Here is a 27,388-nt window from a genome sequence, read left to right as displayed (position 1 = left end):
AAGAATATCCTTATGCGAGTTTAGAAATCAAGAAAATATATTTTTTGGAGTGTGTATGTGTGTTTCTGCATAAGAGAACACGTGAGATGCCAATTCACTTCCAAGACAGTCTATTTACATTTGCCCCGAGGTTCACTAATGTGGACTGCAAAGCATATATTATCATGAGATCAGGATTTACTGTGTTCATGTTCACTTCCGGCTCTGGGTATGTGTCTTGTCTCACTCCTCCAACCTGCAGGAAACTATAAATTATATCTATGAAATAGCTAGATGAAAGCTTTGGTGATTCCTTTATCTGTTTTGGGCTTTTATCATTTTGGAATGTGTAATTTATTCCATAGGCCCATCCAACATTTTATTATAGATACAGTTCGCCCTTTTGCATTGACTGATAGTAGCCGGAGATCTGGTTAAATGACATAAAGATATTCACATGCAGATTTGACCTAAAAAAGATTTGTTTGAGGTTAATTGTTCTATCCTTTTCTAGTTCAACATGTGCCGAGGAGAATTCCGAGCGCACTTGTTCTCTTAGCATGTGAGAAGTCTTGTATAGCAATTATTCTTCTTACCACACCCAGAAGAATTTTTGACAAGCTAAGGGACTCAGCAAGGCACTAAATCTTTCCTCAGGAAATTCTTCATTTAAAAGGAAAAAAGATTAATGAGGTGATTGCAGAGGTCTTGGGAGGGTGTTAGGATGCTTGTGAAATGGAGTCTGACTTTTGCCATATTTAAGTGTGGAAACATATTCATAGAATGTGTTTTGAGTTAATTAATAGGATCCTTAAAGGAAATATAGGGATTTTTAAAATCCAATTGCATATCCACTTGACACTTCCTCCATTAATTATTCAGTACTTAATGACTTTCTTTGCATTGATTCACTGTCTTAAACTTATGCAAAAAAGAAAGTATCATTCTCTTAAGTGGAGTATAATTTCCCACAAATGGAAGGTCGTTATTTAAACAATACAAAAGAAGGAAACTGTGATTAAATTCTAGCCAGACATTGTTATCTACTAAAAACCAATCCCTAGTCCTGTTCTCTGCTTTAAAAGATTAGCAGGGGAAGGAGAGGTGTTTAAGATGTACCTCTAAAAACTTTCCTCATCCGAAAACTTAAAAGAGAATTGAAAGGGGAATAATTCTCTCAGGATGAAATTCAAAGTTGTTGAATGCTCTGCCAAAGTATCGTTCAACATCACTTCAGGTCTCTGCCCTGCATCTCTGGAACAATGTTCAAAAAAAGGATCACAGCTACTGAAATCCCACCCAGCTTCATGATTGTATGCTTTTGTGATCTCACTTTTGTCTCTTTAGCTTATGTTAGAGAGTTCTCTTTGCATGTCATCATAAGATTTTAGGTGAAGATTAAGAGCCACTTATTTTTTGTTGCTGATTGATACTAAACCAACAGGTAACAGTTTTAAAAGTCCTGAAGTTACCTGCAAACAAAGTCTAAACTGCCATCAATGCTTCTGTGTGAGTCATGAAGTTTACACCATTTTTTAAGCCAACAAAACAGAATCCGTCATGTCCTTCTATTTTAAGGGAAAGCACTATAGTTCATATTTTGCAAATATTTTGAACCTTATATGGAAGACCTCATATATAACCCACTCCCTATTAGGCGAGTGGAGAAGAAATACATTGCTGTTTGAAAATAGCTCCTGGAATGCGTTTCTATTCCTTGGGATGCTGAAGTTCCCATCTCACATCAGGTACATGCACTCTCCACAAAAGGATTCACAGAGCTGCTCCTTCATTTGGAGTCTTCCACACCAGGCTATGGCATTGCTGGCTAGTAAAAGCGAAGCTTCTTAGGAGCTTGAAAATGAAGTTAGCCTATGGGTGGCTAGAGTGGTGACCTTAAGGAATCATGCCTGTGATGATCTGATGGTACCATCCTGTTCCCCTGTTTAGTGCCACTTATTTAAGGAATTAGCATTCATGCACTTGAGGCATGACATAAGTCCTTGAATAATGGGGACCGAAGCAGGTGGTAAGAACAGGCAACAAAAGCAAAAGGAGGGCCAAGAGCTATATTTTGTCATGGAGTCAAACTTATTTCTGTCCCTAGGATTTTTGTGTGGTGGTTGGAAAAGAATGTCAGTACCACAGAGTTTTTCCATCTGCTTCTCGCTGATCTAGTCTAGTTGAAGCCAGTTGTAAACTCTGGGATCCCAAGTTACTTGTTTTTATGGCATTGTTTGTAGAAAAAGTTGCCATTTCAAAAGTACCCGAGGAAAGTTACTAAAGCACATTATACCAAACCAAAGAGATAGGGGAGTTAATTTGAGGCACATAAGCAGAGAACGGCTTTCTAATCAGATTAATGTTGATCTGGTGCCATCTTTTGTACCTTTTGGCTTGTAGATATTTACTTAGGAATTGAACAAATTAGAAAATTAAAATATATAGTTGCAATGAAACTCCAAATAAGAGAACACACATGGAAAGGAAAGTTTGAGAAATGGGAATTAAAGTCTGTATTTTGTCCTTCAGTCATGTCCGACTCAGTTATGTCCGACTCTTTGCGACCCCATGGACTGTAGAGGGGGAGCCTGGTGGGCTGCCATCTATGGGGTCACACAGAGTTGGACATGACTGAAGTGACTTAGCAGCAGTAGCAGCAGCATTTAACATGCTACGCTGGTTTTTTATTTCTTGCTTATTTTCTGTCTTCCTTTGAGTAATTTTCATGAAGGTAGGCACCACGTCTCTATTTGTGGAGTAAATAAATAAGCGAAAGAATGGGAATTCTAACATGTATACTATCATGTAAGAATTGAATCGCCAGTCCATGTCTGACATAGGGTGCAGCATGCTTGGGGCTGGTGCATGGGGATGACCCAGAGAGATGTTGTGGGGAGGGAGGTGGGAGGGGGGGTCATGTTTGGGAACGCATGTAAGAATTAAAGATTTTAAAATTAAAAAAAAAAAAAAAGAATGAGGGTCTAGGCTTGAATTGGTGGGAAGGACAAGGAGGGATGCTCCTACTTCCTTTAAGGAATCTTAAACCCTCATCTATGTTATAGGGCATTTTCTTTAAGAACTGTGAATTAGAGAGCAGACTTGTGGTTGCCAAGGGGAAGGGGGAACAGGGGAGGATTGGACTGGGAGTTTGGGCTTAGCAGATGCAAACTATATATATACTTGTATATAGTGGATAAACAAGGTCCTATAGTATAGCACAGGGAAGTATATTCAATATTCTGTAGTAAACCATAATGGAAAAGTGTATGAAAAAAGAATATATATAAGTACACACACACACACATATATATATATACACATACACACACACATATGTATAACTGAATCACTTTGCTGTACACCAGAAATTAACATGGCACTGTAAATCAACTGTACTTCAATATTTTAAAAACCTATGGTTTAACTTACAGAGTACTAAATTAAGGATAAGAGTTGGGAGTCAGCAAACTTTTTCTGTAAAAGGCCAGATAGTTGATATTTTATGATTTTTAAAAAAAACAACCTTCTAATATTATGAGAACCACTCATGTCCTTAAATCATTGCAAAAACAGGCTGTGGCCACATTTGAGTCACGGATCAGTTTGATGACCTCTGGCTTATGTCTGTACTGAACTGTATAACTCTGGAGCTTGTTTTCCAACAGTGAAATGGAAGTCTTGGATTATAGCAGTATTGAATATGCGTACAGCAAACATATAAAGAATTAGAAAGAATCGCCTAGTGAACCCAAGCATGTATCACCCAGCTTCAGTAATGACGTTTTCTTCATGAAATTTTCCCAGGTTTTCTATTCCTAACTGAATGCTTCTTAGAAATATTTTCTACTTTATGAGTTTTTCTCCTTGAAATAAAAATAATCCATATTCATTATAAAGAGTTTGGAAAATAAGAACACAAGTAAAAAAAAGCTATCCTCATCAGAGATTACCTTTTATTATCTTCTAATATTTCTGTGTGTGAATAATTTCTTAAAATATGATCTATAAGCTGATACATACAGGTTTGCTTTCTTATTTTTAACCTAATTTAAAAATTTGGACATTTTCCCATGTCTTTCTTGGAAATCACAGTTTTATATGACCATATAATTTGGAAATATAAGGGTGACGTATTTTATATGACCAGTAATATTTTATGATGATATGTCCAATATTTTTAAGCATTATAAATTCCACTATGATGAACATCCTTATGTCTAAATATTAGTCCTTATTCCTTAGATCAAAGACTATGGTCAATTTTAAGGCTCGAAACAGAAATGTTATACCCATTCAATGCAGTCTTATGTTGTCCTTTTAAATTCTAGATAAATTAATTTTCATTGCAGTTACTTGATATGCATTTTAGGTCAGCTGCTGTAATTTATACTTCTGTAATCTCAAGGACTAATACTAACACATTGTGTTTCATAATAAGGATTAGGGGGGAAAAGCAAAGAAAATTTTGTTAAAAACAACCACTGCATTGGACAAACAGTAGGACTGGCATGCCACATAAGTGTTTGTGTTGTAATAATTTTTAGAAAATAGATGATCCATAGGGTAATTAGACAAAGTACTAACACACACCATATTTTAAACCACCTGAAAATGCTGTATAACCATTGGGTCATCTTTTTTTTTTTTTTTTTTTTTTTTTTAACGAGTGATCTTCATTAACTGTACGTGTAGACTCCCTTGTAGATCTGATGTAAACTGACTTCACATTGGGTAGAAAGTTGTCTGAAAATATCCACCTATGGAAATTTATTTTTCTAGTTTTAGGGAGAAAATTCTGGATGAGAGGAGCATCAGATGTCACAGGGTTGATGACTCACACTAGTAATACATTCTGGAGGAAAGGCTCATCACGATGTTATTTTTTTTCCCCTGTGTGTCTCAAATATATGGTAGTTTTGGAGGATCTGGGAAGTACAGTTGAGAGTGGAAAAGTGAAAAAAAAAAACTCCATATCTAATTTCATTGCCTAGAGACAGATTTCATTTATAAGTTAACATTGCAGCACACATATGAAATCTCTCTATGTGGCCTAATGCGACTAAGTTGAAAGTTTAGCTTGTCAACATTACACAATTTTTATAATAATATTTATTGAACCTCTATTGATTAAAATTCTTTTATCATCTAAAGAAATTTGATAAAAATTTTAGTTATCAATTCTAAAGATATCCAATTATTATTTAAAAAGAATATCACAAGGCGTATTTTCAGATCCTCATGAGCACGTTTTATTGCATCAGTTTGGATATGAGACTGAGTCATGTTATTAAGTAACCTGCAAAATTCTATTTTTAGCAGCTCTATTTGTCCTGCTAGTGATAAGAGTGCACAGATTAGTCACACTCTCCTTCTGGAACTCTTGTTTTGCAAGTATTCAGCATTCAGTATCAGAGACTGCAAAGATAACAGCTGAAGCAAATCCTTCAAACCCTAACTTAGTGAATACTGTAATATTTTAAAATATCATTATATAGGTACAACTCCCTGAAGTGTATTAATATACTTATTAATGGCTGCACTTTTGTACTGGGGCTTTTTAAAAAGTACATCTGATGTTCTTTTATTTGATGATGATGCTAATGTTTTCCCTAATCCGGTGTAGGAAGACTGAAAGGCTGGGAAGGCTGAAGGATTTTCCCTGAACTGCAGAGTTCGAAGCTATGTTTCAGTACATGCTGGTTTCCTTTTCCAATGAAACAAGTTTGCTGACCAATAACTAGACTGAGCATATGCTAGAATAACAAAACCTTGACTAAGAGCGGAGTAGGTCCTAGCCAGTCTTCTGGGAAGTTAAGGCCGAGGGCTGTTAAGGGACTTGAGGTTGGGGTTAACATGTACACACTAGTATATATAAAATAAGTAAACAACAAGGACCTATTATATATATAGCACAGGGAGCTATACTCAATATACTGTAGCAACCTACAAATATATATACTTACATGTATTTTTATATATAAATCTTAATCACTTTGCGGTATATTTGAAAGTAATACAACATTGTAAAGCAACTATACTTCAGTTTAATAAAGGAACTAAAAGAGAAAAAAATGATTATTCTTGTGTGTGGTAGAGACTGGGTTAAATAACAGGTCTCTGATTTGAAGTCCTGGGTGACTTTCTACGCTTTGCAGTCAAAATCAGAAAGGATTTTCCAAATCATTCAAAATGATTGAACTGAATCATGTGCATATTTACATCTTGATTAGAGGCTTTTTATGTACATAGCAAAGGTTTCAGAACTTTAGGTTTCTACATCACTAGACAATTTCTGATCCAGTAGTCATTCTGGGGCTTCCCTGGTGGCTCAGATGGTAAAGCGTCTGCCTGCAATGCGGGAGACCCAGGTTCGATTCCTGGGTCCAGGAAGATCCCCTGGAGAAGGAAATGGCAATCCACTCCAGCACTCTTGCCTGGAAAATCCCACGGACGAAGGAGCCTGATAGGTTACAGTCCACGGGGTCGCAAAGAGTCGGACACGACTGAGCGACTTCACTTTTACTTTCAGTCTTTCTGCTAATAAATGATTACTTCAAGCAAATCATGTTACAAAGTTTAAGCTCAACAAAGTGCTTTTAGCATGCTTTGGCATGCTAATCTCTCAAATAGCAATCTTAAAGATAGCATTATGATAGCACTTAGTTCTGTAAATCTTGCTGGAAATTTTGGCCAATTGAAGTGGATTTATGGCCCATAAATCTTGGGCAAACTATGGAACTCCTTGAGCTTTGTTTTCCTTATCTGGAAATTGGAGATGATCATAGTAACTACCTCACAGTGTTGTGGTTAGGACTAAACAATTAATAGACATAAAGCAGTTGGAATATAAGTGCCCAATAACTGTTTACTGTTTTATAATTGCTATTAACTTGTGATCTAAATCCTTATTATTAATATTTTCTAAATGTAATTGATTATGTAAGACCAAAGTGCTAGGCAAGTAGGCCATATATTTTTAGGTGTATTTTATTTGAAAACATTTTATATAATAAGGGTAAAATAGCCCTATTATTTTTTCCTTTTTAATGAAAATGTTCTTAAATTATTAGGTTTATGAAAAGGTCTCCATTGCTATTTGAGCCTTTTAAAAATGTATTGTTATTTGCAAGCTTTTTATATTGCTTTAATATGCTAAAGTTTTCAATTCTGCAGAATTTCCTACCTGATTACTTAGTGACTTTTTACGTTTCATTTGTAACAGGAGTTAAAGATGGAATGCAATTCTTCTGGCCTGTGATGTGGATATGAAACTTACTGGACCAGCAAGCAGGACAAGGAGGTAGGGAGACACTGTTTAACAACTTTAACTGAACACCTCCTACCCCTCCCCATCTGTGAGTTTAGAAAAAATATTGAAGAGTTTAAGAGGAATTTTGGAATTGATTCAAAGATCTCTGGAGCCCATTGCTAGTGTGTTGTGAATCCTAGTTCCCCCTAAGTGGGAGGAATTTTGAGGTGCTTCTCAGCTCACCTAAGGCAGAGGAGGGGAGTAAGGAAAAAGCTCGTGCAGCTTGCTATGCACTCCCTGCAGTTGGGAACACCCAAGGACAGTAAGTCTAACTCACCCCTGGAGTATCTCAGCAATAGGCTGGCCGTTTGCTTTGATGCTGGTGAGAAGAACTGGTTGCTTCATCTCACCTGCACTTGCAGGTTTTACTGGGTCAGAATGTGAGTTTCCAGGGGTCTAGAGTTGGGCCACATGTAGGAATTAGGGTTGAAGTTCCATCTCCTCCAAGAGGGATGCTAGGAGTGTTAAAAAGAGCTCTGTCGAAGGAGGCTGGGTCTCAGGGAAGTAGCCTCTAGCTAGAGGGACCCCGGCAGTGGAATTCAGGGTGTCTCTGATGACTCTAGAGAGTACCCTAGGAGCTTTACACACCTGCCAGGCCCAGAGACCAATGCCAAAAGCAGTCAGGCGAAGACTTTCCTGTCCCCTCTCCTTTACTCTCATCCCTTTCTTCCGTTTCAGCTGAGTCAGGAATTCTAGTTAGTAAACTGGTGTAGGGAACTGTGCTTCTGAGAGCATACATAAAGAGAAAAAAATAGAAGTTGCCTTCTACCCCGATATGTGTGGGAAAGGGAAATAGCTTTCACTTTGAATGAAGTTAAGGTTTTATTCTACTGGACTAGACATATTCATTATTTAGCGGCTAATCTTTTATTAGCTGAAAGTTACCAGAAAGGTCATGAGACTCGCCCTGAATTTCATCTAGGGGAAATGAAAGAATCAGCGCCCAGAGTAAAGTTAAATGGACAATTTATATTGTTTTACGGTAATTTTCATAAACTTCTGCTTGTTGAGGGTAATTATATATTCACAGTGAAGACCTTGATATTAGAAATAGTGTCACACTAGAAATGTCTATATATATTTTCATCATTATATTTTAGATCATTAGAGGTTTGTTTCCACAAGGAGAGTACCCTTATGTATGAATATTGACAAACTGCTTTTCAAAAGGGTTTAAGTGCTTTTCACTCTCACTGTTCTTATATGAGTGTTTCAGATACAAAGAAGTTAAAAAGATAAACTGATTTTAAAATTATTGATTTTATAACATTTATGAGACTGCTGTTTACAAAAGAAAAAGAACATTGTTTTCAGCTAACCATACCTAAGCAAATGTAAAAAATTATTCTAAATATTTCTGGTTTATAGACTGTAAATGCCATTGCATTTTCTCTGTGGCTTATGAAAACCCCTTTATGTAGGAAAAGACGGCATAAAAAATTTCAGTCAGACATTAATTTTGAAGCACGTTAAATTTGGAGATAAAGGCATTTAGATTATTAATGAACCTAAAATAGACTTTTATTAAGTATTAAAAACTAATAATGCATTAGTATGCCCCTTGGCTTAAATTCTTAGGAGTCTTCTGGGATATAATACTTTCTGAAATCTTAAAAAAGACTAAATAAATACTCTTCATTAAGATGAAAAATTAAAAATAACTGAGCATTATCTCTAACAAAGTGTGCCATGACTCATGATTATTATGAAGTATGCCACATTTAGTTTTCAATTGATCTGACAAAGGAACTTGCAATAAAGGATACTACTATATATTTTATTGTTATCCACCTATGACTTTCATTTTCATAATAGCACAAAGTTTTGGTTAAGTCAGGAAAGTATGTAGGAAAAAGATAACAGCTGAGAATTAAAATATTAACAATTTGTTTTACTGTAAAAAGAGCAACATTAAAAAAAGATCAGCATTATTTCTTCAGATAAGATAATTTATATGTATAATACTAGTTTGCTTTTCAATGTATCATAAACTCTCTAACAGGGGTTATCATGAAGACAACAATATGCAGATAATTCTGAACAACTAGTGACTATGAATAGTTAGTTTTAGGATATTTTTTCTCCTTTCTTTTTCAAAAATGCTGGATAGGGAGAGAAATTATTATATATCCTAAACGGCTTGAGTAGCTATTTTGAGAAAACATCCTGAAATAGCTACGCTGACCAAATGGTCAGTTCTTGGATCCTTCATCTACAAGTTGTCATACATCCATAGTCAGAAATTTCTCTGGAAACCAAAGCAAGTCTCTGGATAGTTTGTTTTCTGCTGATTTCTTGAAACACCAACTTGGTTCTACTTCACTGACTCCTCTCAGTGGTGAATTCCAGATGACTTTTCTTATTCTAAATTGGCCTGTCAGAACTGTGATATTCTTCGTGACTGTGAACACTAGTTCAGCTTCCAAATGACAAGGCAAAATTGAGTTGATAACCCAGAGTAGAGAGAATACCACTTGTAAGGTCCCCTGCAAGACCGAAAGGATCCTACTTCCTCTGCCCCAGGAAAGGAGTGTCCCTCATAAGTTACACAACTGACCAGTCACATTTTACATGCTAGGATCACCGATATTCCCGCCACTCTGAGTTCAGTGGTGAGTCTCAGCAGATGGCTCGAGAAGTTCCTACCTGGACCAAGCTATATCCTGTGCGCTGGACCAGTGCGCGGAGAGCTGCTTCCTTCTGGGTTCCGCTCAATCCATCCCCGGATTTGTGATTTGATTCCATTGAGAGTGATTATCAGCAAAAAATCAGGTTAATTAGGGTTGCTCACTGAAACCAAATTTAAGATAAATTAAGTAAATTACTATTACCTAGTCCAAATGTGTCCCTTTCATGAAGGACATCTTCAGGAAACATTCTCTATAAATGAGTCACTAAGGTTAGAGTAACTAACAGTCACCCACAAACCAGACCAGTTAAATGTCCTCATTAAAAAGAGCTTTTTAAAAATGTTCAATTTTAGCTGAAATTTAGAAGTAAAAACTGAATAATATCTCTTTTTACACTTAGACGACAGACCAGTATTTCTCAATCCAGTTATCCCAGAATGTCACCAAATGCTCGAAAACAGATTCGTTCTTACCAATTAAAAGAATACGTAGAATGGTCCTTGCAAATGTGGGGGAAGAGCACTGTTACTAAATCAAATCAACTAGAATATGGTATGAAGAGCCTTACCTAGGACATTTACCAACTTATTCTTCAAAGACAAATTTCTAGACCACAGTGTGCTGGTACCAGATATAGAAAAGTCATGCAAACTACTCTGTAATAAAAGTGTCAATGGGGTTTAGCAGAACAAGGACAATGGATCCTTTGAGTGGTGCTGGAAGTGCCGACTGGCACCTGGATCACATGCAACAGGGACCACTCAGGAAAGGACGTGAGGCCTTTGTAAAATCTAAGAAATTACAAAAATTTGCATATGTCCGTGTTGATCTATGCGGGCTACCCAGGGGGCTCAATGGTAAAGAACTTGCTTGCCAATGCAGGAGACACGGGTTCGATCCCTGGGTCGGAAAGGTTCCTTGGAGAAGGACATGGCAGCCTACTCCAGTATTCTTGCCTGGGGAGTCCCCTGGACAGAGGGGCTTGGTGGGCTACAGTCCATAGGATTGTGAAGATATGGACACGACTGAGTGAGCACGCATGCTGACCTATGTAGCTACCAATAGGAAACTTCAGCATTTCATTATCTGCACTCTCTATTTGGGAACATTATTTGAGCCCCATTCCCAATTTGATGGTTGCTCAAATCTACAGATTCCCAGGGCAAGGACACATCCATGGTGAAGGTCCCAGTTCACGGTGGGGAGAGGCCCTGGAGGTTTTCATGTTCAGAGAGGAATGAGCGGGAGCGACTCAGTGGAGCTCCTGTGCTGGGTTTTCACTCGGCCTGATGTGCTCTGCCAACCAGGACAGAGGAAGCTTGTTTTACACTGATCTGAATCACATGCAAATATTGTGCATTTCACTACAGGCCCTCCAGAAACCTCTCTGTCCTGTGCACTGGGGTTTCCTATACTACTGTGGTTTTCATTTAAAGATTCAGAGTAAACGTACCATTAACAACACAGGGAATGGGTAAAAAATTAGGTGACAGAAGTGAAGCTGAGACAATCATTTGAGTAAAATGCAGCTTCAAAGTATTCTGTTATTAAAAGTAATACAAATGCTCCCAAATTAATAGACAAACATCTTCTAGAACGTAATATTTTTCATATAATTTAGAAAACTCAATCAAGATTCCAGCGAGAATACTTCATTAGCTGTTAAAGGGATAGAACAGTTTCTTATTCTGTATACAAGCATGGCCATTCTTGCCCAGAATTTTCTCATAATTCTTGCCTGCTTCTGACCCAGATCGATTCAGTGGTCAATCACTCATTCTCTCCAGAAGCAATTAGCTAGTGTTGTCTGCATGCCAGTTTCATTTTCTGCCCAGCTTTATGGCACTGCGTTCTTTGGACAGGTGACTAAGTTTCTGTGTTCCTTACTTTACAAAAGGCAGAGCTTTGTTTGTTTCCATTTTAATTTTGTATCTTGGCTAAGACAAACTGGAATGTATTTTCTGATAGTGGTGGTTATATATATATATATATATATATATAGATGCAGCAATTCAGAATGACGTGTAGCTTTACTGATACATTTATAGTATAAATAATCTCTATGCATACTACAAAGTAGGCATAAAATGAGACCTATATTTAGTTTATAATTCTAAACTGCTGGTGAAATAGTTATAGAAGTTTCTATGAAACAATATAAATCATTTTAAAAAATAAAACTACAAAGGCATTTTATATATTTTTTAAAAAGGAATTTTGTGCCTTTGGCAGCAACACAGATGAACCTAGAAATTATCATACTAAGTGAAGTAAGCCAGACAAAGACAAATATCATATGTTATCATTTATATGTGGAATCTAAAAGGATACAAATGAACGTATATTCAAAACAGAATAAATTTAGATTAAAAAAAAAAAGAAATAGACGCACAGATGTAGAAAACAAACTTATGGTTACCAAAGGGGAAAAGAGGGGAGAGGGATAAATCAGAAGTTTGGGATTAACATACACACATTACCGAATGTAAAATAGATAACCAACAAGAACCTACTCTATAGGAAAGAGAACTGTACTCAATATTTAGTAAAAACTTTTAAGGGAAAAAATCTGAAAAGAATATATATATTCTGTGTATATTCAGTCATATGTGTGTGTGTGTCTAAACTGAATCACTGTGATGCATACCTGAAACCAATTCAGCATTGTAAATCAACTATGCCTCAAAACCTTATGTTAAGTTCCCCCAAAAGGGATTTTGAAGATTCAGAAAGAAAAAGCTAGTAGTTAAGACTATTTCTAACTTGTTTACTTTTCTCAAATGTTACTAAAATTGCCTTTTCATCCAGATATTCTCAAATGATCCTACAGTGCTAGATTTAACCCATCTGAGCAAAGAGGTCATGGATGGACTGGGGTCTGATGAGGTTAGTCTTGTGTGTGTTACAGATGTTAGAAGGCAAAGTCTGTTGTCTTCTAGCCAAGCTGTAAGTTTGCTTTTTGCTGAACTTCATCTTCTCCATCAGGAAATAACAATTTGTGGTGAAATGACAAGTTTTATTTGCAAAACTTACCTTTAGTTTTGGTCAATTATTAGTAAAGGTGATTAAACATTTGACATCAGAATGGCCTTTTGATCACATACAGGTTCACTCCGATATTATTGAGAAAATCTGTAGAATATCTCAACATAGTATCAAGTCTTTGGAAATTAGGACATGAAAATAAAATTCAAAATTTGGACCAGAGACACTTGATCTTCAACGTTTATTCCTCAAAAACAATCCTCTTTCAACACTGACCTAATCTAAGTGGTGAACTCAAATCCAAGATAAATATATTCTTAAGCAAGTCAAACTTTTGTTAAAAAAATGTGGTCAATTTGAGAAAAAGGCTTTGCAATACATTTTCTAACGCACAGAGTCGGACACGACTGAAGTGACTTAGCAGCAGCAGCAACACGCCTTATAAATACATCAGATCTGAGCTTCTGAATTTTGAAAGAGTAATTTCCAGTATAATTTATTGAGGCAATCAAATTCAAAACCTATACATAGCAGACATTCAGAGCTAAACGAAAAGCACTCGTAAACACTTATCAGTTATCCATTCAAAAGTTGTATACTGGGTACATGCATGTATGCCAAGTCGGTTCTATCATGTCTGACACTTTGTGATCCTATGGACTCTAACCCATCAGGCTCCTCTGTACCTACCGTCATCCAAGAATTTTTGAGACACTAGGGATAAAGCAGAGAGCAAAGCAAATCCCTCTCGCCCCCAAATCTCATGAAGTTTTATGTGGGTGTGATAGACAATAGTAGGCAGGATGAATAGGCAAAATATGCACTCTGCTTATATTCATTTCAGAGAAGAAAAAAAGAACCGAGAAGGAATGTGAAGTATATGCATTGGGAAGGGCATGGAATTTTAGATGGTGTTATCCTGATACAGCAAATTTGGGAAGGGACCTGGCTGAAGTGAGGGAGGTATTTGGGAGAGAGCATTCCAAGAAGAGGGCTTGGCAGGTTTGAGGGCCCTGAGGTGCGAGCTTGTTGATGAAACAGTGGAGGCCTAGGTGGAGAGGGTGCAGCTGAGTGAACTAGTAGAGAAATGGGATCTGGTATCAGAGAGATGATGGTGGGCCAGGTTGTGAAGGATCTTGCAATTCATAGAAAGGGCCTTGGCTCTTGCCTCAAGATGTGATGTTACTCATGTTTAATGGAATAATTCTAACCATCAAGAACACGTTGATTTGCATTTCTCTAATCATGAGCAATGTTGAGTATCAAATGTTGCCATCTGTATATCTTCTTTGGAGAAGTGTCTATTTAGGTCTTCTGCCCAGTTTTTGATTGGGTGTTTTGTATACAGTGAGCTGCATGAACTGCTTCTATATTTTGCAGATTAATCCTTTGTCAATTTCTTTGGAAGGAGTGATGCTAAAGCTGAAACTCCAGTACTTTGGCCACCTCATGCGAAGAGTTGACTCATTGGAAAAGCCTTTGACGCTGGGAGGGATTGGGGGCAGGAGGAGAAGGGGGAGAAAGAGGATGAGATGGCTGGATGGCATCACTGACTCGATGGACGTGAATCTGAGTGAACTCCGGGAGTTGGTGATGGACAGGGAGGCCTGGCGTGCTGCGATCCATGGGGTCACAAAGAGTCGGACACGACTGAGCAACTGAACTGAGCTGAACTGAAAGAGGCTCAAGAGGAAAAGGATATATGTATTCACATAGCTTATTCACTTTGTCGTATAGCAGAAACTAGCACAGTATTGTAAAGCAATTATACTCCAATTATATTAAAAAAAAAAAAAAGGTAAGAAAATACATTGAAGGGAGTCAGACAGGCCGAGGTGAGGGTGAGGCAAGGGAGGCAAGGCAAACAATCCGGTTCTGTTTTCATTTAAAATCTGCCATTTTGTTCACCATGAATTCTTTTCATTGATTTTGATTTTTTAAAAAAAACATTCCATTAATTTATCATTTGTGTAAACTACTGAGTTTTATGATGCCTCTGACAGTTTGCATTTAAGACAGGGCCTTGCTTCCCTTGCTCTGGTTGGAAAGGTTGAGAGGAGAAGCAAGGAGACCAGTTAGAAACACCGGGACAGCCAGGTAAGAGAGAGCAGCGGCTTGTGGTAGAATGGTGCTAGTGGGTGGGGTGAAAAGCGATCAGATTTTGGAATATATCTTACAGATGAGTTGTATGCACTGGGAGAGAGAAAAACAAGAGATTGGGGATGATCCTGTTCTTTGGCCTGGGCAGCTAGAGAAATGGAGTTGCCATTTTACTGAGATGAGGAACAAGGAGTTTGTGAAAAAAGAGCAGAACTCAGTTGGAGGCACATTGATTTCAAGATGCCCATTGGGTAGCCACGTGAATGCACAGTTCAATGCAGTTAGATATATGAGTCAGAATGTTATAGGAGGTTTATAGACAGAAGATACCAATTCGGCTACAATCTGCCTAGAGATGATGCCTAAGCTGTGAAATTGTATGAGATCAGTAGGGACCGGGTGTTAGAAAACAGATCAAAAGACTAGTCTCTGGGGTACTCCAACTTTTGGAAGCCAGGGATCAAAGAGGAATCAGCAAAGGGGAATGAGATGAAATAGTCAGACAGGTAAGAGGTGAACCAGGTGAGAGAGGGGGAATTGGAAGCCAAGGAGGAAACAAAAAGGATTTTGAGATCAAGAGCCGGGTCAGGTGTGCCAAGACCTGCTAAGGCAAGTAAGATGAAGCCTGAATAGGGATGCAGAGCCTGGAGCTAGACCTCCTGGATTCCATTCTGTGCCCTGGAAAATTTCCTTAACCTCTTGGTCACTCAGAATCTTCCACTGAGGGAGCAATGGTCTTTCTCTGGGGATTATTGGGTGAGTATTACATGAGTAAATATTTTGGGAGGGCTTCGGAAGAGTTCCTGGAATGTAGTAAGTGCTGGATTCGTGTTGGGCACAGATAAGTAAAAATAGAAAAGGAAAAAAAGAAGAGGCAATCACCCCAACTTCTCAGAGATTGTACAGTAAGAAATTCCAGAGGTTCGTGGGACAGTTGGTTGCCTAGATGAGAACAGACAAGAAAGGGGCAAAGAAAAGGAAGTTGGATAGAGGGAGAGCTTATGGGAAATATTAGGAAAGGATAAAGGAAAGAATCATGGACTCCCCTCCCCCCAGCATCAGTTTGCTTATCTGTGAATCAGGATAAAAGGCAGGTTGTGACATTGCTGTTGTGGAAATGGAATGAGAAAACATCTGCGGCGTGCGGAGTTGGGCCCAGCCCTCTAGGTATGCCCGCCTGCCTTTCTGTCTCTGCTATTCCTCATGTTGGAGGGGAGAAGCAGAGGGGGAAACAGCAAAGAGACTGCTGGAAGCTCCTTCTCAACATGGCGGCGCTTCCTTCTCCTCCTTCCTAATTGATTATGAAAATGAGGTATGAAAAACCAGAGGTCTCCTCCAGCTCTGCCAGCTTTCATTAATCTGCCCTCAAGCCTCCCCATCCTGTTTTTTCTTAGCAAAGGAAGACTTTGCCCAAGCGTATGCTCACCACCAAACCTGCTGCATAAATATACTGCCCTCTCGTGTTCTTCCATTCAGTGGAAACTGAGTCTCAGTTTCCTAACATTTAAAGTTTAGGATAGTATTAGTTCCTACTTCACAGGGTTGTTTTTAAGGATTAAGTATTTTAAATATATTCATATTTTAAATGGCTATGGACATTTAAAAACTGCCCAGAAAGTGTTTGCTATATTATTATTTAATTGTGATTATAATTAATCTCTAATTCCAAGGGGTAGAGTTGCAAAACCACTTGCTGGGAGGATAAAGTCCCAAGTCCTTAGGATGATACATCATATATTCAGGACCAGTTCCCAGATTCCCCTTCCAGTGTGACTCAGAGACGCTGCTGCTGGGAATTTCCGTGTTTTCTTATATTGATTCTTCTGAGCTCTCTGTTTCCAATGCTCTTTCTTTCTCTTCCCTTCTCTTCCCTACCATTCCTTTCTCGCATTTCACCTGACTGCATCCGCCCTGTTCATCCTTCCAGACCTACTGAAATATCGTCTGCTCTGTGACGACTTCTTTGATCCTCTCTATTGATAATGTTAGATGCCACATCCTTAATTCTCATGAAAGCTGGTACCTGCCTCGGTTGTTGGAGATAGTACTATAACTATTTGCTTACTTAACTAAATTGTGAATGTCCTGAACATAAGGAGTATGTTGTATTCGTCTTTGCCCAGAAGGTTTAGCCTGACTTTATGCTTAGTGCTTAGTAAATACCTGTGGAACAAATGAAGGACTTTGCATGAGCACTTTATAAACTGTCGTGACTTGCACTGATCAGAAGTAAAATGAGTCGCATCTAATTCCCTAATACTTATTATTATGCTTGTTCCAGTCACTTCCTGAAAGTTCTATCCTAGAATGAATTTGCTTTATGTAGGAATTGGTTTGCAGGTTTCTCTGCATTTATGAATGAGTCATCATATCTGGGAGAATACAGTTTTATAAAATTAGAAAGATGGTAACAATAACCCTGTATGCGAGACAGCAAAAGAGACACAGACGTATAGAACAGTCTTTTGGACTCTGTGGGAGAGGGAGAGGGTGGGATGATTTAGGAGAATGGTACTGAAACATGTATAATATCATATATGAAACGAATCGCCAGTCCAGGTTCAATGCAGGATACAGGATGCTTGGGGCTGGTGCACTGGGATGACCCAGAGAGATGGTATAGGGAGGGAAGAGGGAGGCTGGTTCAGGGTGGGGAACACACGTACACCCGTGGTGGATTCATGTTGATATATGGCAAAACCAATACAATATTGTAAAGTAATTAGCCTCCAATTAAAATAAATAAATTTATATTAAAATTTTTTGAGTACAAAGTGATTGAAAAAAAAGAACATATGTTTGGATTTGATTTTCTTCTCAAGGCATTTCTGGTTTTATATTTGCAATGTTAGTGCCTATTTGAAAAACATAAAGTGAACCCGGAAGCTATTGCGGGATCAAGATTTCTGCCTGCCTGAAAGTCACAGTTGGATTGGAATGAGCAATCACCTCCTCACTTGGCTGAAGCTGATTGATAGAAATTTCCAGAGTTCACTATTGGACAGGATCAGAGCTGCTGTTCCTGACCTTTGACCCTGATGGCCTCCAAAGCCAGTAGGTCCTGGCTCAGGGAAGGTAGCAGGGAACAGAGGTGAGAAGGAAGCTGGAAGAAAGAAGCAGGTAGGAGGGGAAGATCATGACTTTTCCAAATCTAGAGCTGTCAGAAATACACTGTATGATGCTCTGTTTTCCCCTTGTATGCTGCTTCTAAATTAGAACCCTAACCTGTAAAGAAAAGGATACATAAAAGTTGAACATAAAAATTGGGCTCACATAGAGAACCTAGTTGTTGAAGGAAAAATATGAGAATCTGAGGGGAATTTAGGTGATATTTGTATCTAGATTTGCCTGAAGTTATAACAATATGGGAAGATCTTAATGCCCTGGTGGCTACTAGGGAAACAGAGAAAGTGGGAAAATAAGCTATTCGTTTGTTTGCTTTTAAAGTCCCTCAAAACAGTAAACTGAGCAAGGCACGAGACAAAGTAAGAGGAGTGTACGATGGAAAAGCCCGCTTACAGGACGAAGAAAGAACGGCTTAGCAAGAGCTGAGATAGCAGCTGTGAATGAGAGGCAGAGGGGAGCGAAACACAGGGGAAGGGCAAAGACAGAACCGAAGTTAGAAGATTTCTTGGTGACAAACTAAATGAAGTAATTATCCTCAACTTTAACCAAGAGGCCAACAAACACTTGATTATCTATTGCAAACGTGTAATGCCAGGCACTGGGCTAGACGATTTAGAGTAGTTTTGTTCATTTATTTCTATCCATTTGTTTTGTGTTTTGCTTTTTTTCTGAAGAGAATGGATAGGAATAGTGTTAAGCTGTTCTCTGTGACTGAGGACGCATGGGATCCTGCACTAGCGCTGTGCCATGTGCTTGTCAAGTTGACGGGAGCTTCAGTTGCTGTTGGGACCTCTCCAAACCAAATCCAGTCTTTCCCCAAAGTCTTATTGTTGCATGACGTAGGCCTTGTGGCTCAGATGGTAAAGAATCTGCCTGCAATGGGGAGAAAAGGGTTCGATCCCTGGATTGGGAAGATCCACTGGAGAAGGAAATGGCAACCCACTCTAGGACTGTAGCCTGGAAAGTCTCATGGACAGAGGAGCCTGGTGGGCTATAGTCCATGGGGTTACAAAGAGTCTGACATGACTGAGCTACTAATGCACCAGGTTGGATATAACTCTTAGGCAACATGCAAATTGTACAAGTGATTTTATCATGAATTTCAGCCTTCTAATATGCCCTGGGAATCTTACACAGAAGTTTCAAATTGTATTGAAATGGTTTGTGAAGGATTTATGACCAAAGTTTACATATTTGCCTAATGAGATTCAGTAAAAATTACTCTGTATTACTTGATAAAATAATTTAAATTAACTCTAAAAGTCTCTTTGGAAAAGTGTTTACAATTAGTCTCAAGCTCATTTTGGAAGTGAATTAATGTGATAGCTCCTTATTTGGCCATGAATCATGAACGGTAACAAAATTAATGCAGAGTATGCATACATAAAATTCCAGAGTGTAGCCACAACAACATCTCACAAAATCCTATTACTTGGCGTATTATTTTTTAAAAATGACATATATAAACAAAAAAATCAAATTAACCAGAATACCTTCTATTTTTTTCAAGCATTAGTAATGAATTATGCATTAAGTTGGGCATGGTCAGTTTGAGCTTAGGCAAAGCTTAACATAAAATAATAAACTTGTTCATAGTAGTTATATTAATTTTACTGGTAAATACTGACAAAATCCTCCTTTTAGAGTAGCCTGCACATTTTTAGAGAAAGACAGTTTGCATTTAAATTTCAGTTCTGCCACCATGATTTTCATTCTTCTGAGACATTATTTCCTATTTTAAGAAAAGAATAGGAACATAGATACTTACATGTTTTTCTTTCCTTTGTTTTTTTAAACACAGGATTAAATAAATCAGATCATGGACATGAGAGCATCTTACGATGCGCCTGGCATACAGAAGGCACTTAATAAGCATTCCTTATTTGTTCCTTATCTGCTGATTTGGCTGGCCTTTTAGCCACCATGGTCTGTGGCTCTCTGAATGGTTATTCTCCTTTCTAGAAACTGAGGGGAAGAGAAGCGCAGTTTTGAATGTACTATATTATCTTGATTTCTTTCTTACTGCTTTCTTTCTTCTTCTTCTTAATAGTCTAGGTACTTGCCTTCATGTATCAGTAGGAAACATCTTCAGTGTCCTCAGTGTTTGTGTGCTTGTGTGTGTATGTATGTGTGATGTCTTATAGAGCACATTCATTTTTTAATAAAAATTAGAAACAATCTAAATATCCAATGATAAAGAAATATGTTAATAAGCAGCGGTACAGCATAGCTAATAAAATTGATGTTCTAGTAGAACACATCATTTAAGCAGATATTTATAAAATATAATAAAGTAAAAAAAAATAGCAGGTTATAAAACTCCATATAGGCTGATTTCATTTGTGCTAATTTTTGTATTGTAATCATCAGACTGACTATAAAAGGCTAACTGATTATATCTGGGTGGTTAATTAAAAATTATTTCTCATTCTTGCTTATTTAACTATCTTAGCTATCTATAACATATAGTTCTTACTTTAATTTTAAAAAGTTAAATTATATTAATAAATGAATGTCAATATAAGCAAATCATCAAAAAACAAATCATCAAAAACTATGAGATATGGTCAAGATTTTGTTCTGAGGAAGCTGTTTATTTTCAGCATTTTTCTAAGTGATAATAATTTCACTAAAGAGGCTAGGAAAAGAGCAACATAGACTGAAAGAAATCTGAAGGAATTAAACATTAAATTAATAAAACAAAAATTTGTAAATAAATACATGTAAGAGCTGATTGAAGAGATGGTAAATTAGCACATCTCTGACAATCTTGACAAGATGAAGAAAACTGTTTTAAAAACAAGGAAAAAAATGAATATAACCACAGATCAAGAGACTTTTAAAGAGAATGTTTTTATCAATAAATTGAAAAATGCAGTAGTCAATTACCTGGGAAACTGTGAATTTTTAAAACTGCCTCAAGGGTAAGTTAAAAATTTGAATATACCAATGACTGTAAACTGTCATTGAAAAAAACTGTCATTGAAAAAAAAGATTGTATTCTTCCCAAATAACACAGATCCAAGTGGCTTTATCAGGCAGGTTTTATAAACTTCGTATGTGTCTGTGCATCCTCATTCGTGTCCGACTCTGCGACACCATGGACTGTAACCCACCAGGCTCCTCTATTCAAGGAATTTCCTAGGCAAGAATACTGGAGTGGGTTGCCATTTCCTACCGCAGGGGATCTTCCCAACCCAGGGATCAGACCTATGTCTCTCATATCTCCTGCATTGGCAGGTGGATTCTTTACCACTGTGCCACCTGCTTTAAACTTTAAGTTTTCTGAAATGAGTTTTACAGACTCATTTAGGAAATATATATTATTATAGAAAGATTTTGAAGCATAGAGTAATAACAGAAAACATGTGAAATTTGACAGATTTAGCATATCTCTTATGCAAAGCCAAATATGTCACAAAACAGAAAACTATAGACCAATATCACAAGTATAGATGTGAACTGCATACAGCAAATTATCAAAAGATTAATATACAATAAACATGGGTTTATTACAAGACTACAAGATTATTCAGCATCAGGGATTCTATTAGTTTAACTCATTTCATTGATTCAAAGAAGAAAAAATATGAACGTCCCAGTAAATGTAAATTCAAAACACACTATTGGTTCAAAAAAAGGAAAAAAACTCTTAGTTAGTAATAGAATAGTAATTCTTAAATTAATAGAGTATCTATCAGAGACATTCAGCAAACACTATACTAAATAGTGAAATACTATAATAATTCATTCTCAGTGAAAAGAAGTGAATCAACTATATAAAACTATTAGAACTAATAAAGAATACTACAAAGCAGTTATAAAAATGTTTCATACTTAAGCAGAGAGAAACAAATGAGTATCTAAAAAATATGAATAAAAAATTTTAAATAACAGTAAACAATGTGAAATATCCAAAATCCATATGAAGAAAACATGGAATTCTACTGAAAGATCTAAAAGCCTTGGTAAATGGAGGTCTTATTATAAAGATTAATTCTTCTAAAAGTAAACCAGTGTACTACCAATTTAAATTCCAATAAATTATTTTGAAATTTGACAAACTGACTCTAAGTTCATCTGGCAAGGAAAATGGCAACATATATCACAGTGTGTATTGAAAGTGTAAAGTTACTTGGAGCTAGCCCAATCAGAAGTTAAAACAGGCAATGGTGATCATCTGGTAATGCATAGAAATATTGAATTACTGTGTTTTGTACATAGAATTAACATAGTGTTATAGATCAATTATACTTCAAAAAATAATTAAAATAGGCACAGGAATAAACAAATAGATTAATGGCATGTTAAAAAAAAAAAAAACTAGCCCCATAGTTACGTTTGTATTGGAACTGCCAATAGGTGCAATCATAGGGAGATCATAGACAATTTGAGACAAAGATGAAGTTGGCATACCATCTCAAAGCATATACCTGGATTCTAAGTGGAAAAGAAATAACCTTTATAAACACTGTATAACTGCTAGAAGAAAGTATGGGAGAACATTTTTATAATCTTGCAATGTGGAAAGTCTTCCTAACTAAGCATATTGATAGCCAGAAATGAAAACACTAATACATGTGAGTAAGTAAAAATTACTAATATCTGTAATGGCAAAATAAAGCTAAGAAGCCACAATCTAGAAGAAAATGATTGCTACTTACATAATATAAAGAAAATTCATATCTGTAATATACAGAGTACTTAAAACCTCGATTTCCCCCTCCTCTTTCTCCTCTTGCCTTCTGGTGCTCTGATATCAAGTCTGGAAAATCAGCCTCTGGTCCCCTAGATATGCCATTGCCCCACTGCAGGACCTCTGGTTTGCTGGCAGCTGTGTCTTAGAAAAAGCTATCTTCAGCAAGGCAGAAGCAGTTGCTACTCCATGTTTAAGATAAGGAGGGGTGACCTTGTCCAAGGTAAGGAACAGCGGCTATGCTTTGCTGGAGAAGCCATGAAGAGATAACCCACGTCAAAGGTAAGAGAAACCCAATGAGATGGAAGGTGTTGCGAGAGGGCATCAGAGGGCAGAAAAACTGAAACCATCATCACAGAAAACTAGCCAATCTGATCACACGGACCACAGCCTTGTCTAACTCACTGAGACTAAGCCATGCTGTGTGGGGCCACCCAAGATGGGCGGGTCATGGTGGAGAGGTCTGACAGAATGTGGTCCACTGGAGAAGGGAATGGCAAACCACTTCAGTATTCTTGCCTTGAGAACCCCATGAACAGTATGAAAAGGCAAAATGATAGGATACTGAAAGAGAATCTCCCCCAGGTGGGGAGGTGCCCAACATGCTACTGGAGATCAGTGGACAAATAACTCCAGAAAGAATGAAGGGATGAAGCCAAAGCAAAAACAATACCCATTGTAGATGTGGCTGGTGATAGAAGCAAGATCCAATGCTGTAAAGAGCAATATTGCATAGGAACCTGGAATGTCAGGTCCATGAATCAAGGCAAATTGGAAGTGGTCAAACAAGAGATGGCAAGGGTGAATGTCGACATTCTAGGCATCAGTGAACTAAAATGGACTGGAATGGGTGAATTTAACTCAGATGACCATTATATCTACTACTGCAGGCAGGAATCCCTCAGAAGAAATGGAGTAGTCATCATGGTCAACAAAAATTTCGAAATGCAGTACTTGGATGCAATCTCAAAAATGACAGAATAATCTCTGTTTGTTTCCAAGGTAAACCATTCAATATCATGGTGATCCCAGCCTATACCCCTACCAGTAAGGCTGAAGAAGCTGAAGTTGATGGGTTCTATGAAGACCTACAAGAACTTTTAGAATTAACACCCAAAAAAGATGTCTTTTTCATTATAGGGGACTGGAATGCAAAAGTAGGAAGTCAAGAAACACCTGGAGCAACAGGCAAATTTGGCCTTGGAATACGGAATGAAGCAGGGCAAAGGCTAATAGAATTTTGCCAAGAGAAGGCACTGGTCATAGCAAACACCCTCTTCCAACAACACAAGAGAAGACTCTACACATGGACATCACCAGATGGTCAACACCAAAATCAGATTGATTATATTCTTTGCAGCCAAAGATGGAGAAGCTCTATACAGTCAGCAAAAACAAAACCAGAAGCTGACTGTGGCTCAGATCATGAGCGCCTTATTGCCAAATTCAGACTTAAATTGAAGAAGGTAGGGAAAACCACTAGACCATTCAGGTATGACCTAAATCAAATCCCTTATGATTACACAGTGGAAGTGAGAAATAGATTTAAGGGACTTGATCTGATAGACAGAGTACCTGATGAACTATGGATGGAGGTTCATGACATTGTACAGGAGACAGGGATCAAGACCATCCCCACGGAAAAGAAATGCAAAAGAGCAAAATGGCTGTCTGAGGAGGACTTACAAATAGCTGAAAAAAAGAAGAGAAGTGAAAAGCAAAGGAGAAAAGGAAAGATATTCCCATTTGAATGCAGATTTCCCAAGAATAGCAAGGAGAAATAAGAAAGCCTTCCTCAGCTATCAATGCAAAGAAATGGAGGAAAACAACAGAATGGGGAAGACTAGAGATCTCTTCAAGAAAATTAGAGATACCAAGGGAAGATTTCATGCAAAGATGGGCTCGATAAAGGACAGAAATGGTATGGACCTAACAGAAGCAGAAGATATTAGGAAGAGGTGGCAAGAATACACGGAAGAACTGTACAAAAAAGATCTTCATGACCCAGATAATCACGATGGTGTGGTCACTCACCTAGAGCCAGATATCCTGGAATGTGAAGTCAAGTGGGCCTTAGAAAGCATCACTATAAACAAAGCTAGTGGAGGTGATGGAATTCCAGTTGAGCTATTTCAAATCCTGAAAGATGATGCTGTGAAAGTGCTGCACTCAGTATGCCAGCAAATTTGGAAAACTCAGCAGTGGCCACAGGACTGGAAAAGGTCCATTTTCATTCCAATCCCAAAGAAAGGCAATGCCAAAGAATGCTCAAACTACCGCACAATTGCACTCATCTCACATGCTAGTAAAGTAATGCTCAAAATTTTCCAAGCCAGGCTTCAGCAGTACGTGAACCGTGAACTTCCAGATGTTCAAGCTGGTTTCAGAAAAGGCAGAGGAACCAGAGATCAAATTGCCAACATCTGCTGGATCATGGAAAAAGGAGGAGAGTTCTAGAAAAACATCTATTTCTGCTTTACTGGCTATGCCAAAGCCTTTGACTCTGGATCACAACAAACTGTGGAAAATTCTGAAAGAGATGGGAATACCAGACCACCTGACCTGCCTCTTGAGAAACCTATATGCAGGTCAGGAAGCAACAGAACTGGACATGAAACAACAGACTGGTTCCAAATAGGAAAAGGAGTACGTCAAGGTTGTGTATTGTCCCCCTGCTTATTTAACTTATATGCAGAGTACATCATGAGAAATGCTGGACTGGAAGAAGCACCAGCTGGAATCAAGATTGCCAGGAGAAATATCAATAACCTCAGATATGCAGATGACACCACCCTTACGGCAGAAAGTGAAGTGGAACTAAAAAGCCTCTTGATGAAAGTGAAAGAGGAGAGTGAAAAAGTTGGCTTAAAGCCCAACATTCAGAAAACGAAGATCATGGCATCTGGTCCCATCACTTCATGGGAAGTAGATGGGGAAACAGTGGAACAGTGTCAGACTTTATTTTGGGGGGCTCCAAAATCACTGCAGATGGTGATTGTAGCCATGAAATTAAAAGACACTTACTCCTTGGAAGGAAAGTTATGACCAACATAGATAGCATATTAAAAAGCAAAAATATTAGTTTGCCAACAAAGGTCTGTCTAGTCAAGGCTATGGTTTTTCCAGTGGTCATGTATGGATGTGAGAGTTGCACTGTGAAGAAAGCTGAGTGCCAAAAATTGATGCTTTTTGAACTGTGGTGTTGGAGAAGACTCTTGAGAGTCCCTTGGACTGCAAGGAGATCCAACCAGTCCATCCTAAAGATCAGTCCTGGGTGTTCATTGGAAGGACTGATGCTGAAGCTGAAACTCCAGTACTTTGACCACCTCATGCGAAGAGTTGACTCACTGGAAAAAACCCTGATGCTGGGAGGGATTGGGAGCAGGAGAAGAAGGGGACGACAGAGGATTAGATGGCTGGATGGCATCACCAACTCGATGTACATGAGTTTGGGTAAACTCCGGCAGTTGGTGATGGACAGGGAGGCCTGGCGTGCTGCGATTCATGGGGTCACAAAGAGTCAGACACGACTGTGACTGAACTGACTTAAAATCAATAGTAAAGAGACACAAATAAGTGGGCAAAGAGCAAAGGACACAAGCAGTCAATTCACAGAAAAAAGTAGTTTATAAATTTAATTAAATGTTATTTACGTTTAATGACAGAAAAGACAAATCAAATGAAGATAATTGGTTCTGCCTTTTGTGGCATTTAGTCTTTAAGTCATGTCCAACTCTTTGTGACCCTGTGGATTGTACCCCACTAGGCTCCTCTATCCATGGGATTTCCCAGGCAAGAATACTGGAGTGGGTTGCCATTTCAATCTCCAGAGGATCTTCCCAACCCAGGGATCGAACCTGGGTCTCCTGCATTGCAGGTAAAGAATCCTGCAAAGGCGGATTCTTTACCACTGAGCCACCAGGAAATCCTTTTTGCCTTTTATGGGGCAGAATTTAAAATTTCAAATAATACAAATAATAATATACATAGCTGACATTAACTGAACAATTACTATTGGCTATGTTCTAAAAGTTTAATATATAATTTAGTTCAGTTCAGTCGCTCAGTCATGTCCGACTCTTTGCGACCCTATGAATCACAGCACACCAGGCCTCCCTGTCCATCACCAACTCCCGGAGTTCACTCAAACTCGCGTCCATCGAGTCAGTGTTGCCCTCCAGCCATCTCATCCTCTGTTGTCCCCTTCTTCTCCTGCCCCCAATCCCTCCCAGCATCCATATTAAAACTCAGTGGGGTAGGTATTATTCCTATGATATAGGTAATAAACCAAGTAAGGTTAATGAGCCCAAGGTTACTTGGTAATAAGTGGAAGAACTATGACCTGAATCTGTGCTTCCCTGGTGACTTGGATGGTAAAGAATTCACCTACAATGTGGGAAACCTGAGTTCAGTCCCTGGGGTGGGAAGATCCCCTGGAGGAGGGCATGGAAACCCACTCCAGTAGCCTTGCCTGGAGAATCACCATGAACAGAGGAGCTGGCGAGCCACAGTTCGTGAGGTTGCAAAGAGTCTGACATGACTGAGGGACTAAGCCCAGCT

At 38.2% G+C, this 27,388-nt stretch overlaps 1 protein-coding gene across 4 annotated transcripts in view; it reads right to left on the bottom strand.

Annotated features, from left to right (window-relative positions):
• A1CF (APOBEC1 complementation factor) overlaps positions 1-27,388 on the bottom strand; it is a 91,204-nt gene that overhangs the window by 48,597 nt on the left and 15,219 nt on the right. For 2 of the 4 annotated variants that reach the window (XM_060404884.1, XM_060404885.1), the window contains exons 2-3: positions 19,901-20,097; positions 9,938-10,081 (exon numbers count right to left, since the gene is read on the bottom strand). In XM_060404884.1, the coding sequence (XP_060260867.1) occupies positions 9,938-10,036 (99 nt within the window). In that variant the 5' untranslated portion in view covers positions 10,037-10,081; positions 19,901-20,097. The remainder of the gene's footprint in view (positions 1-9,937; positions 10,082-19,900; positions 20,098-27,388) is intronic. The other 2 variants (XM_004020008.5, XM_004020007.5) reach the window with 1 other exon arrangement.

The sequence above is a fragment of the Ovis aries genome, chromosome 22 (assembly GCF_016772045.2).
Source record: "Ovis aries strain OAR_USU_Benz2616 breed Rambouillet chromosome 22, ARS-UI_Ramb_v3.0, whole genome shotgun sequence".
Taxonomy (NCBI): Eukaryota; Metazoa; Chordata; class Mammalia; order Artiodactyla; family Bovidae; genus Ovis; species Ovis aries.
This window is presented reverse-complemented; position numbering and strand designations above follow the sequence as displayed.